Source organism: Natrix helvetica (assembly GCF_964273705.1).
Source record: "Natrix helvetica genome assembly, chromosome: 1".
NCBI lineage: Eukaryota > Metazoa > Chordata > Lepidosauria > Squamata > Natricidae > Natrix > Natrix helvetica.
Genome location: NC_138548.1, coordinates 126660145 through 126674960, shown reverse-complemented (window position 1 = coordinate 126674960; position 14816 = coordinate 126660145). Strand labels below are relative to the sequence as shown.

Here is a 14816-nt window from a genome sequence, read left to right as displayed (position 1 = left end):
TTGCTCTGCTCTATTCCAGCATGAGGCGCCGCACCGCCAAAGGCTCCGTCTCCTCTCTTCTCCCCCCCCCCGCCTCACCATTTCTATGTCCCAATAAGAGGCTGCTTGCGGGGGTTTTTTTCCCTGTGTAAAGGCATCGCTTTCCTATGGAGGTTTTCTTCGTCCACATCTCTGCCCGCATCCCTTCCGCTCCGCCGGAAGGGGCGCTCTTTTCTCACCGGGTTTCTCCCACTGGCTTGCTCGTTCGTGGGTTGAAGCCTGGAAGCGCCCGTGCCCAGCGCCGTGGCTTTCTTGCTCTCATTCCTGCCTTATTCTGGGCTCGGACCCTGCTCTGTTATCTGGGAACTGACTGACGAAGGAAAGGTGAGCCTTTGCCATTCTTCCTGCACCTGTTGCAGGGCAGTATACGGTAGAAGGATAAGCTACTGATATACCGAGGCTCTGTTCTGATTGGTGTTAACTTTATTCCATTAGGGAACACACCAGGGGTGAACTCCAGCAGGTTCTGACAGGTTCTTGAGAACCAGTAGCGGAAAATTTGAGTAGTTCGGAGAACCGGCAAATGCCACCTCTGGCTGGCCCCAGAGTGGGGGTGGGAATGGGGATTTTGCAGTATCCTTCACCTGCCACGCCCACCAAGCCACGCCCACAGAACCTGTAGTAAAAAAAAATGAATTTCACCACTGGAACACACACATCCTTCAGTTCAACTGTTGCATTTGAGTAGATGTTACCTATCACTCTGTCTTCCTCCCAGTTAGCATCTTTGGTTTTACGCATGTAAAAATGCCTCGGATTGAGGAGCAATCTGGCAGAAGGACAAAGGAAAGGGAGGCTTTCTTTGCCCTTAGAGTGAGGGGAAAGGGGGGGGTATTCACTGTGAGGGTGCCAGAGAGGCTCCCTGGCCATATTTATGGCCCAGCTCTGCTCTCTCAGTTGCTGGGAAGTCTGAGGAAGCTCTACGGACATGTAGGAGCAGAGTCTTTGAGAAGGGGGAGGGGCAGTAAATCTCTCCCAGACGTGGATACATTCTTGGGCTTTATTAAAAGCTGCTGTGCTGTCTGGGAGCATCCATAATTGCTTCATTACAAGGACAGGGAGACATGTCACAGCAGTAAACCTTCGGCCTGTAGCAATAATCTGCTGCCTCCCTCCCCAAAGCCCGGAGATGCCTGTACCTCTCACGCTCTCACACGGCGAAAGAACAAAGCACAACCCTTAGGAGCCTGTGTGTGTATCTGTTGCCTCCACTCAGAGAAAAGATGGTTATAAGCAAGGCATGGCCAAGCCAGGATTCTTGGTGTTCCTTGGTCATCGTCAGTAGCTTATCCTTCTAGTCTTGGTCTTCACCTAACAGCAAAGGTTTATCCTGTGCTAAATTCCCCCCCTCACTATCAAGGGACCCCACAGCTTGATCAGATACTCAGATCTACCATCATTATTGTATTAATAAATGCATTATTTCATTTGTTTCTGCCCTTTCCGCCATAGATTTCAAGGTGTTGTACATGTATCTCTGCTTACACACACACACACACACACACACACACACACACACACACACCTCATCTTCTCCATTCCTGGAGAGGTAAATAAGAGAAGGAGGCTCTTCCACGAACACCCTAGTCATTTAATGTGTGAATGGGGATTGTACCCAAGGAGTTCCAATTCTAATTCAACTGTAATTAAGAATAACAATCTAGTGGCATTTGTGTTTTCATATCACTTTCATATATCTTAGTAACCTGACTAATAATTCAAGGTTATGATAACTGTTCTGAACTTCTGATTTTCACCAAAAGAGCTGTTATAGTCAACCACTGTGCTAAGATTTGAGTTGGACAACACAGGCAGGCAGGCAGGCAAGCATAAATACGTACGTACGCACACACACACACTTTGCAGGAAGCAAAAGACAATGTAGAAGCCAATTTTTTCAACAATATAATGGTAGCTGAATTTCAAAAGTCTTTATCAAATAATTATATAGACTAAGTGATTTACATAATTCACTTTGTATCTTTATATTAATACACTGTATTGGTACAGGGAAATGCATGTTTGCTTTATTTTTGAATGCCTCATACATACGCGTTGCAACAGGCATCTTCTTAAAAGAGCCATGCCTTCCTTTATGTGAGCAAAAGGACACAATAACTGCAGGGTTTTTTTTTTTAATTTAAAAAAGTCCAGGGGGGATGTAATTAATTAAATGTTGACAATCAATCACATTGGGCAAGGCTTAAAGAATTGTTTTCAGATTACGGAAACAAAACATCTAATAGTCTAATTGAATATACTAAAACAGGTGAAAGTGATTGTATGATATTATGTTCTGGGTATATCCTATATGGATACATATAAGATCTAGAATTATTATCCTACATTGCTTATCAGTAATGTCTAGGTCTCTGACCCTTAGCTGTGTTTGGTTGCTTCTATTTTTACAGGTCTCAAATGCTCCACCAGCCTTTTCTGATTATCTAATTGATCAGTCTGTACCTGAATAAGGAGGACAGATTACTGCTTCCCCTCAGTTAACAATAGAAAAGAGTCTGTTAAAAAGAAAAACGATAAAGCTTCCACCCACACTAGTGATCATATATAAGGTTAGTAGCTTCTGTCATCTGGAAAAGGATCACTAGCAGGGGAAGAAAAATTAAAACTTCTGCCCTTCCTATCGGTGTAGTGGTGCGTGTGTGTGTGTGTGGGCACAAGTATCAAAATGTAATCTATAATCTTAACATACCAAACAGCCTTCAGACTGCCCAAGCCTACAGTTGACTTCTCAACTAGGAGTAATGCTTTCTAGGTTAATTTAAATGCTTTCTGGATTTATGTTTAAACTAGACCTACATTTTTAGCCCCGGTTTAAGTCTTCTCTTTGAAGCCTATAGACACAGTCCCCCTCAGTGTTTTAATTGAATAATTTAAGTAATATCAGAAAAATTGCTTGTCATTCTGGATGCAGGTCAATTTGGAGGCCTAAGCACAATGGTGAAATTCAATTTATTTTTAGTACTGGTTCTGTGGGCGTGGCTTGGTGGGCATGGCAGGGGAAGGATACTGCAAAATCCCCTTTCCCACCCGACTCCTGGGGGAAGGATATTGCAAAATCCCCATTCCAACCATACTCAGGGGCCAGCCAGAGGTGGTATTTGCCGGTTCTCCAAACTACTCAAAATTTCCACTACCGGTTCTCCAGAACCTGTCAGAACCTGCTGAATTTCACCCCTGCCTAAGCATTTTGTAGTTCCGCTGATCCTGAAATCCAATACTTAAGATAAAATGAGTTTATAGATACATGAGCTAGAATTTCTACATTGCCTTTGTTGATTAGTGGTACTTGGAGAGGGGACCAGCAGGAAATTTCAGTGCTGTAGAGTAAATTGGGGGAATGGGGGGGGGGGGCTGGAAGAAGGCAATAGCATAAAACTAGATGTTCTGCTATAAACACAAAGAGAGATTTTTCACCTGTCTTAATTAAATGAGCACGTGCACGAAGTTCATTGGCTTCATTTCAGACAAATATTTTTTATCATCTGGGGGTATGATTGAATGTGAGATGAATGTCTTAACATTCAAATTGGTTTTTTTTTCCCTATGTGCCAAAACCAGGCGCAATTTCACACAGGCATGAAGTAGCTTTATGCCTAATTAAGGCTCTAAAACAGTGGTTCTCAACCTGTGGGTTGGGACTCCTTTGGGGGTCGAACGACCCTTTCACAGGGGTCGCCTAAAACCATCGGAAAACACATATTTTTGATGGTCTTAGGAACCGAGACACCAATTTTATGGTTGGGGGTCACCACAACATGAGGAACTGTATTAAAGGGTCGCGGCATTGGGAAGGTTGAGAACCACTGTTCTAAAAGAACAGAAGTGTTGAGCAATGGATGGGGCACCATTGGGCATAGCTGAAATCGTATTTATACGGCATGGACTGCAGATACAAGGAACAGGTGAATCTGCAAGTGAAGGCCCAGCAGGACCCAGAGGGAGATCTGCTGAGCAGACTGGCTGGGGGATATTATTGCAGCTTGGGTGGAGGAGGGCGGTACAGATTAGAGTTGGAGAGGAGAGCTTGACGAAGGTGCTCAGGAAAGAATTTTTTTTCCTGTTTCTGTTCACCTCCCTGAGCTAAAAGAACTGAAAACAGCTGTGTGAGTCAAGGAGAGAAATAGATAAAACACTGTTTTTTTTAAAAGGCTCCTTTTGGAAGTGTGAATGCAGTTTGCATTGGAAATAGTACACAAAATAATAAACATCACTATTATTTAGAGAAGAACAGTGCTTGTTATGACTGGAGAGTTCCTGTTTCTCACCCTCCAATAGAAGCACTAAATCAATCCCAAACCCCTAGAACTATCTCAATAGCACGGCTCAAAGCATGCAGCAAGGATTCAGTGAACAAGTGTGTTCATCCCACCTACTGCCCAATTTAATTTCAAAGCAAGCAGAGAAGAGTTGCAAATTTATTCTGTCTCCATCCCCCACCCCACCACGCAACTTCTGCATGAACAAATCATCTCCATATAAGAGCTTCTATCCCACTGGCAATTTTGGTCACCTCTAAAATATAGGTTGTCCTCTCTTTAATTCTGAGGACTATTTGGCTGCGGAATTTCTTTAATGAACAAAATAAATGCTTTTTTTTCTTCCTGCTCTGCAAGAATCCCAAAGGGCAGTGGTTCTACTTAAGTGACAAAGTCTACCCCACTCACCCTGCTGTAGGATCTTCCCAAAGTATTTGCTGTGGCTGGTGCAGTTCCAGCGCCGAAAACGAAATTGGTACTGGCACTCACGGACACCCAGTCTGGCTCCTTTGGCGACTTCTTGTACAATCTCTGGTTCTGTCTGGCACAACTCGGCCTGTTTCCCTGCCAGGCGCTTGGTCTTCCGACAGATGCTGTTGGGATCCATGACCAATGGGCTGCCCACTGCCCTGGAAAGATTGGAGGAAAGACAAGGAAACACTCTAGCTGCATCGAAATCAGGTGGTTTAAACGTTTTTAATCCATAGCTTTTTTAGGGGTCTCATAGAAGTTAATTATGAAATTAATCACTGAACGTATGCCAGGATATTCCCAAAGATGGTAACATTTTCTGCTGTGTATCCCAGGACATTCCAGTTTAACATTCTCTCTGACCAGAGCCAGTTCTAGGCATTTTGGCACCCTACGCAAAGTTCATATTCTGCCCTCTTCCATTGGCTCCCCTCCCAATTGTTTTAGGAATTTCAAAACGCACACTCTAGGGTTTTTTTTCTTTGAGATTTTGAGCACTATATTTATGATTTTTACTAGACATTTTTTTTTCTTTTCTCAGAATTTTCACATTATTTACAATGCAATATTGCCTTCTTCTTTTTTTTTTTTTTTACAATTTACCAGTGGGACCGTCCTTTTCCAAGAGTTTCCATCTGTCCAATCTCATCCAACAGATTGGACATGCTGCAGATCCCATCAGCCAAAGAACTGATTGGTGGGAACTACAAGATAGACTTTTTCTGCTGTAGCCCCTGCCTTATGGAATGCCCCACCCACCCCCTCACAGATCAGGATGGTCCAATTCTATTGGCTTTTCACAAAGATTTTAAAAAATTGGCTATATAGCTGGGTCTGGGGCTTGGAGTGTATTAAGGACCCTGTTGTTTGGCTTTACTATTAGATGATTAATCATCACAACTGCAGTTTGTACTTATTTATTTTATGGATGTTTTCAATGTTTTTATGTTTTTATAATTGTTTTAATTATGTTATAATTCTATAGCCACCCAGAGTCACTTAGTGGAGTTAGGTAGCTATAGAAATTGAAGTAATAATATGAAACTAAATGAAGTAATAAAATAAAATAAATTAACCCTCAAGCAGATGCATGCACGGTCTCATAAAGTGAGCTGTTCTTGCTTTTCACTTTTTCTTGTGGGTTTTTTTTAGAAGCCTTGCCAATGTTGGCATACCCCTTAAAATTTGACGCCCAAGGCTGGTGCCTTCTCAGCCTTAGCCCAGAGCCAGATCTGTCTCAAATAAAATGACCTTTGAAACAAATGGAAGGAACACCCAACACAGTTACACCTTTTTCTAGCTATCACCCTTCTCTCCCTAACAGCTAGGTCACATGAAATTTCTGAAATGACACAAAGTGACTTTTAGGTAGACCTTTAATACAAAAAAACAAATCAGTTTGGGCTATACTTCATTTTAGAGTTGGAAGAGGCGTATTTTTGAATATTGGTGCATGTTTTAAAAAATTATTCCTTACTTTAGTAATTCTAAGAACAAGATCCTCCTCCATATGTCAGATCACATTCACTCCTCATTGCCCACACTTGCTGCAGTTATCAGCACTGAAACCCTGTGACATCTAAAGGGACAAAGTTTCTTCATCCTGCATTAACCTACCCACCCCCACCAACCCTAACCCAAGTTAGGGTTGGCTCCAACCCCGTTGCTTTTCCGAAAGGCCCTAAAGCTATGGCTTGGCCAGCAGGCCTGGGAACCACAAATGGAGATAGAGCTGATTGGATTGTGTTGTGTTGTGTTGTGTTGTGGACGACATGTGGGTGGGATGGGGTTATTTTAGGGCTTTTATTATATATAGTGGATCCCTTAAATTTTGTAAGCCACCCTCAGTCACCTATGTGTGAGTTGGGAGTCTATAAAATTTAGTTAACAAACAAACCCAACCCCTCTCATTTTCTCATGTACACGTCAAGCAAAGCCACAATACTGATTTAGCAGAGGATAATCTACTTGCACTGGTTCCATCTAAGAGCAGATTTGGTTAATGTATAAATGCTGGACTGCAGTTTTATCTGCCAATAAGGAACAAGAGATAGGAGCCATGGTCAATTTTAATTTTTAGTGTCTTGCTTCTTAGGCCACTTCCAGACAAAGTTAGATGCTCAGCCTTGTATATCATGCTCCTTAAAGCAATGACAACACGTGTACTTGCTCATAGGCAAAACCAGAGGGTTTAGGTGGGCATATTTCCTACTCAGCCAACCAAATAGTATATAATATATCAATTGCCCAATATATACTACCTACTACTGTTGCTGCAGCTATTGGTATAAGGTAGGAGAGCATTAAAAATGACTTAACCCCTTGCTACCTGAAGTATATAATCGTATTTAATTCATTTCAGTATTATTTTCCATGTAGAGTGGTAATAGTGCATAAGCCCTTCCTTACATTAAATACATTCTAGGGTTATTATCATTCTATTGTATGACCAGAGCAGGAAAACAAGGAATCCACAAGTTACTTTTTGAAATAATGTCTAACCTTGAAAAAAGATAAAGGTTTATAAACAAACTCTAATGTTGTGCCAGCTTTTCTCTCTAGTTTCTAAATTACTCTCAGTAAAGGAGTTTCCCTTAATTGTTTTCTTTCAAAAAGCTCACCAAAAAAAAAAAAACCAATTGAAGGCTGTAGCATCTCACTGTGAAACATAGATCCAGAGTGGAAATTATAAAGCTATCTTATACTACACAATGTACAAATTTCCCTGCCCATGCCATAGAACACAGGATTGCATGCAAAATCCAGAGAAATTCAACTCCTTAAAAAAAAAAAGCATCTTCCTCCCTCCTTTGCAATCACAGGAGGGAAAAAAACTTGAAAACGTGCCAGGTGTATCTGTTAAATTTCAAATGCAAGAGATTTTTTAAAACTAACGCTTCCTATGCTCAGCAAAAGACAGAGGGCCACTAATATACTCTGCATATTTTCTTATCCATTGCAAGATTTTCATCCGCTTAAATTCTGCTTCCATTGTATTTCTTCCCCATCAGTGGCCCCAGAAACTGTCACTTTATCATTCCAACAGCTATCAATACCCTTCATGTTTTGTAAACCGACATATTTTAATCGTGATTGGATTCATTATCCAAAGCCATAAAATTTTGTTAATATTTTGTTGTGGAATGTTGTGCGAGCTGAGCCAATCTCTTTTATAAACAATGTTTTAAAGGCCTAGCATGTTGTGCAAATCCAGCTAATTATAAGCTGATTCAATAAACCATTCTTAGGCTGGCTTGTTGCTATTCTGCAATGTGAGAACACAAACAGGGATATGGTTTGTGAATTGACACAATCAAAATCTATGGATAAAACATGTTTTCAAGAGAGATACTGTTTATGCCTATTCTCTGATGAAATAATGTGATATTCAGTATTATAGATCAATATATATTTTATAAAGGGTAGTTTTACAAAGGACCAGTGGTGAAATTCAAAAATTTTTATCACCAATTCTGTGGACATGGCGTGGTGGTGTGGCAGGGGAAAGATCTCCATTCCCACCCCACTCCAGGGAAAGGATACTGCAAAATCCCCCTTCCCACCCCACTCTGGGGCCAGCCAGAGGTAATATTTGCTGGTTCTCCGAACTACTCAAAATTTCCACTACCGATTCTCCAAAACCTGTCAGAACCTGCTGAATTTCACCCCTTTAAAGGACCCTCACAAGATGACAGCATTTAAAATACCAAAGGCCATCTACTTTTCACTAAAGGCTGGAGTAAAGAAGTCACGATCAGTTTACATGTTCTCACTTTGATCCCCATTACATTATGACGGGATACCGAATAGCTCTTACTGCTTGACTATGAAACCTACAGTGTGGGAATCCATCACACTCAAAGAAATTTTGAAAAAAATACAAACTAAACCAATGGATCGCTAGGGAATCAGAGCCAGGAAATTCTAGCAACTCAAAAGTTAAGTCTCTCAATGCAGTAACACAGAGATGGACTGCATTGTTTTGAATTTTAAAAATCCATGTGCATGCAGGATATGTCTGCACCTGTGTGCTTCTATCTGCCCAAGCAAATATTTTCTACCTAGGCTATCTGTGGGTCATCTTTTATGATCTAGGTATGAACTTCTTCTTGTCTGCTTCTGCCTGGCAATAGATGTATTTTAAGGCAATCCTTCATGAGTAGATTGTGGTACAAAAAATGCCTCACTTAAGAGTACAAGACGCCTCTTGACCAGATCAAAGCTCCCTCTTATCTAATTTCCTGTTTCTTACCAGAGGCCAAAGCAGGGCATGACAACTGAAGATACTCATAGGCATAGTGAGGGTTGTAAAAGGGCACACAACTAAAACCAAACAAAGTAGGACTACGTTGATCGGTTCTATGTCACTTCAAACTTACAAGACCTGTCTCACTTCAAGTCCTTTATGGTTGCTATTGTGATACAGAAGTTAAATGTACTCCATTTTCTATTCAAAGATTTTAGATGGTTAATTATATGGGTTCTGGTGGTTTAAAACTGAAAGATATATGTTTCTACATAAAATATATATAAAAAATTAGAAAATATATAGAAAACTATAGATGGGCATAGGGTGTCTATTTTTACTGAAGAACTGCAAGAAAGGACCTGCAGTTCAGTAATAGTATGCTAGTGTTGCATGCAGATGGTCAGTCAAGATTGCATGCATTTGGTGGTTTAATTTGCAACTACATTATTTTCTATATGCAGATTGAAAAAGAATTAAATTTGGTGCATGTGATCAGGCAAACAGTTTCAGCATCATCTCATATTTCTGTTGCAGCAACACTGTATTTTGACACTTGTTTAATTGCTATTGCTTGTAAGTCATGAACCCCTTAATGCAAATGGACGAGACATGGAAGTGCAAAAAGATCAAAGGTAACAATGGGAATAATAGACAGTGGTCTTATTAGCATAAAGATATTATATATCCTAATACAGTCTTCCCCACACTGGCTCCCTTAAAGAACTTTTGGGATAACATACCTAGGAATTCTCAATAATTCTCTCGACATGACTGTCCCAGTGCATCTAAATAGGATCAACTTGGGGAAGCTGATTGAAGCTCTTGAAAGTTCAGCAGGAATATTCAGTATTAAGTTAATATTAATTTAACATTAATATTAATGTTAAATGTTAATATTAAGTTAATATTAGACCCATGGTGGTCTAGTGGTTAGAATGCAGTATTGCAGGCTAATTCTACCGACTGCCAGCAGTTCAATTCTCACTGGCTCAAGGTTGACTCAGCCTTCCATCCTTCCAAGTTTGGTAAAATGAGGACCCAGATTGTTGAGAGCAACATGCTGACTCTGTAAAGCACCGTGAAGCGGTATATAAGTCTAAATACTATTGCTATATTAAATTACACTGAATATCACTTCTATGCTAATGACAGCATATGGAATATAAATACTGCATAATAACAGAGGAAAGGGGCTACGTGGCATTAGGAAGATACATATATGCATATAAATACTGCATAATAACAGAGGAAAGGGGCTACGTGGCATTAGGAAGATACATATATGCATATAAATACTGCATAATAACAGAGGAAAGGGGCTATGTGGCATTAGGAAGATACATACATGGGGCTCATATTTCAAGAACGCTGTTGTATTGTTCACCTGTGGACATGGAGGTGCTCTGCAGTCCCGTTCTAGAAGCACAGTGTGTAGCACAACGGGGATTCTGAATGTCCATTGTTGTAGTAACTGTGGGTGTTGCTTTCTGATTTATTATTTTATTATTTATTATTTTGACTTCTTAGTCAAAGGGACTCGGGGCGACGTACACCAGCAGCGGTCACAACGATACAATATGGAGGAGGTGGAACAATAAATAAATAAATTACAATAATTTAGAACAATTAAAAACCCCAATAATAATTAAAGTTAAAAATTAAAATTAAAAATTCCCAAGAGGTGGAGAAGCTCTAAATTAAGCCAGGCCGGCTAGTCGGAACAGGTGGGTCTTAAGTTTCGTGCGGAAGGAGCAGAGGTCAGTTGTTGTCCTAATGTCTGGGGGGAGGTCATTCCAAAGGGTAGGGCCCATCACAGAGAAGGCCCTACTCCTGGGCGCCACCCTCTGACACTCTCTGGAGGACGGCACCCGGAGAAGTCCCTCTCTGTGCGAGCGAATAGGTCGCAGGGATGTGTGGGGCAGAACGCGATCCCGCAGGTAACTAGGCCCTGTGCCATGGAGCGCTTTAAAGATGGTAACTAACACCTTGAAGCGCACCCGGTAGGCCACAGGAAGCCAGTGCAGCTCGCGCAGGAGAGGTGTTATATGGGAGAACCTCGTTCCCCATAATTGCCCGCGTGGCTGCATTCTGGACCAACTGCAGTCTCCGGGCGCACCTCAAGGGGAGCCCCATGTAGAGAGCGTTGCAGTAGTCCAGGCGGGACGTCACCAGCGCGTGTGTGACTGTGCGCAGGGCATCCCGGTCCAAAAGGGGTCGCAATTGGTGCACCAGGCGAACCTGGTGGAACGCCCCCCTCGCCACGGCTGCCACATGGTCATCCATAGCCAGCCGGGCATCTAGGAGGATGCCCAAATTGCGCGCCCGTTCCACCGGGGCTAATTGCTCGTCCCCGATGGCCAGAGATGGGATGTACTGGTTGAACCGGGAAGCCGGAAGCCACAGCCACTCTGTCTTGGAGGGGTTGAGCTTGAGCCTGTTGTCCCCCATCCAGACCCGCACGGCTTCCAGACACCGGGACATCACTTCGACGGCCTCGTTGGGGTGGTTTGGGGTGGAAATGTACAGCTGCGTGTCATCAGCGTACAGATGGTATCCCACCCCAAAACCACGGATGATCTCGCCCAGCGGCTTCATATATGTGTTGAACAGGAGAGGCGAGAGGACCAACCCCTGTGGGACCCCACAAGTGAGGGGCCTCGGGGTTGACCTCTGCTCCCCTGCCAGCACGCATTGCGTCCGGCCAGAGAGGTAGGAGCGGAACCACCGCAGCACGGTGCCTCTTACCCCCAACCCCTCCAGACGGCGCAATAGGATACCATGGTCGATGGTATCGAAAGCTGCCAAGAGGTCTAATAGGACAAGGACAGAGGAGCAACCCCTATCCTTTGCCCTCCAGAGATCATCCACCAACGCGACCAAGGCCGTCTCCATGCTGTGTCCGGGTCGGAAGCCGGACTGGCGCGGGTCTAGATAATCAGATTCCTCCAGGTGACGCGGGAACTGCTGAGCCACCACACTCTCAACAACCTTCGCTAAGAAAGGAAGGTTGGAGACAGGACGATAATTTGCTAGTTCCATTGGGTCCAGAGAAGGCTTCTTGAGCAGGGGCCTCACCACCGCCTCTTTCAAGGTGGCTGGTAGAAGGCCCTCACTCAACGAAGCGTTCACCAGTCCCAGTAGCCAGCCTCGTGAGCCCTCCCAGATGCCAGTACAAGCCAGGAGGGACACGGGTCCAATAAACATGTGGTGGCTCGCAGTCGCCCGCGCAACCTGTCCAAATCTTCGGTGACCACAGGGTCAAACTCCTCCCAGCGTGGTCTCTCAAGACTCGCCTCGGATGCCCCCCCTGGAGCACTGAAGGGGGTCCATTCCCTCCGGATCTGAGCGATTTTATCCTGCAGGTATTCCCCGAATTCCTCTGCCCTGCCCTGCAAAGGGGGATCCCGCTGCCCCTGTGACAGAAGGGAGCGGGTCACCCGAAACAGGGCGGCAGGGCGGTTCTCTGCGGACGCAATAAGGGTGGCACAATATCGACATTTGGCCACTCTTATTGCCACAAGGTAGGTCCTTAAGTAGGCTCTTACCTGTGTTCGGTCAGATTCGGAGCGGGAGGATCTCCATTTGCTCTCTAGGCGTCACCTGTGGCGTTTCGTCGCCCTTAGCTCCCCGTTAAACCAGGGAGCCCGGGTCGATCGTTGCCACCGGAGAGGCCGCAAAGGCGCAACCCGGTCTAAGGCTCCGGCAGCCGCATTATTCCATGCAGCTACCAGGTCCTCTGCCCGGGAGCGGGACAGGTCTGCAGGAGGTGGCCCAAGCTCCGCCTGGAACCTGTCTGGTTCCATCAGACGCCTGGGGCGGAACCATCTAGGACAATCTGGTTCTGCCTCCCCGCGGCGGGGGGTAGCGCCAGGGAAGTCAAGCTGGAGAAGTGAGTGATCTGACCATGACAGGGGCGTGATGGCTAATACCGCTATTCCGAGATCACTCGTCCACTGGTCGGAGACAAACACAAGGTCCAGTGTGTGGCCTCTCTCGTGTGTGGGGTCCTGAATTACTTGAGTCAGATCCATGGCTATCATGGAAGCCATGAATTCCCGAGCTACCTCGGATGCTTCTCCCATCGACGGCAGGTTGAAGTCCCCCATCACTAATAGCTTGGGGGTCTCAACCGCCATCTCAGCGATCCGCTCGAGGAGTCCGGGCAGGGCCGCTGATGTATAGCGGCGAGCCAAGTATACTATCAACAGGCCCAACTGTCTCCCTGGGCCCCATCTCACGGCCAGAGACTCACACCCGGATATCTGCGACACAGTGAATTCTCTCGGCGCCAGATCCTCCCGAATAATTACCGCTACCCCACCGCCCCTACCCTGGGCCCGTGGCTGGTGGAATACACAGTAACCTGGGGGGCACATTTCCCCGAGGGGCAACCCCCCCTCCGGGCCCAACCAGGTTTCCATTATTCCTGCGAGGTCCGGCTCCCCCTCTGTGATCAAGTCACTGATGAGGGGGGCCTTGTTAACCACGGACCTCGCGTTACACAGCATCAGCCTAAGGCCCAGGCTCTGTCGATCCTGTCCACCTAGACTGCGGGGGTTGGTGCACGTGACCGGGCATGTCCAGCAGCCACGGTCTCCCAACCAACTACATGTTCTTCTAATGTCCCCGCGCCCGCCCCTCCCTACGACCATCGTTATTGCGGAACCCCTTGTAGGAATGCTGTTTTCCCCCACCTCCCCCACTCCGCTCCCTTCCCTCCTGACCCCACCTGTTCACCTGGCTATATCCACACCTCTGGGCTGTGTAACCCTCCCCCCCACCCTGGAACCCCTTAAAACCTTTAAAAAACATTTCACTAAAAAACCCCTGATGCCAGTCTTGGTTTTCTATCAGTATTTGGTGACACCTGTCTTCCAAGCTAATGGAGGCATCATAGCATAGGGCTGACCAGCAGGTTCTGTCAGCAGCTGCAGCTTCTAGTTCCTTAGCTAGAAGTCAGTTTTGTTCACAGCATATTTGTAGCATTTGCATGATGGACCTTGAAATCTCTTCCCAGACTTCAGCAATGAGCAAAGCCTACATATAGCTGCCCAGAATAGCTCCACAGTGTGATGGGTGTCAAATAAATTGAACAAATAAAAATACAGTGATAATCCCTCCTGATGATATGTCCCACCCATCTCATCTGTGCTCTGGTAATCAGGGACTCTGTGGTGGTGGACTCTGCATAATTCGAGACCTCCAGGTTTGTGACGCAGTCTTGCCAACAAATGCTAGGGGTGGAGCAGAGTGTGTGCATGTAAAATTTCTCCAGCTGTTTGACTTGCCTTCAGTACAAAGTCCAGGACTCACATCCATACAGGAGAGTAGTGGAAAGCACAGTCCTGTAGACTTTCAGGCTTGTAGAAGTATGGATGTTGTATTAACTGAGCACTCCAATACATAGCCGCCCAGTGCCGGGCTGGCCTTAATAATCCTACAATCAATTTCTTTGTCCAAAGACCCAACACTCAAGATAATGCTTCCCAAATATTGGAAGCTGTTTATATTTGTCAGATGCGGGTCATCAATGATTTTTGGTCCTACAGGTTTGATATTTGGCCCACGCTGGTGAAGTGCTTCAGTATAAAGTAAGCACCATGGAGAGAGGCATTTACCCTGATCAGGGCATTAAACCTTCCTTTCTCCAGCAATGGTTATACTATCCAGTGTTCTTTTACCACCCTCTCCTAAACTTCATTAACAGCTGTGTTGTCTATGGGTGATAAGAGGTTATAGCCCAAATATCTGGAGGACATTGGATTGTGATAAGGCTGGAC

General features: G+C 44.7%; 1 protein-coding gene and 1 long non-coding RNA gene across 9 annotated transcripts in view; one reads left to right on the top strand and one right to left on the bottom strand.

The window, feature by feature from the left end:
• The window catches only part of LOC309383516, a 113709-nt gene that overhangs the window by 60670 nt on the left and 38223 nt on the right, over positions 1-14816 (top strand). The gene's annotated exons all lie outside the window — the stretch shown is intronic.
• Positions 1-14816, bottom strand: part of WNT6 (Wnt family member 6) — a 51220-nt gene that overhangs the window by 7455 nt on the left and 28949 nt on the right. For 4 of the 7 annotated variants that reach the window (XM_081936161.1, XM_081936163.1, XM_081936164.1 and 1 more), the window contains exon 2: positions 4725-4945. In XM_081936161.1, the coding sequence (XP_081792287.1) occupies positions 4725-4945 (221 nt within the window). Of the gene's footprint in view, positions 1-4724; positions 4946-10420; positions 10509-14816 lie in introns of those variants that run through there. The other 3 variants (XM_081936160.1, XM_081936165.1, XM_081936166.1) reach the window with 3 other exon arrangements.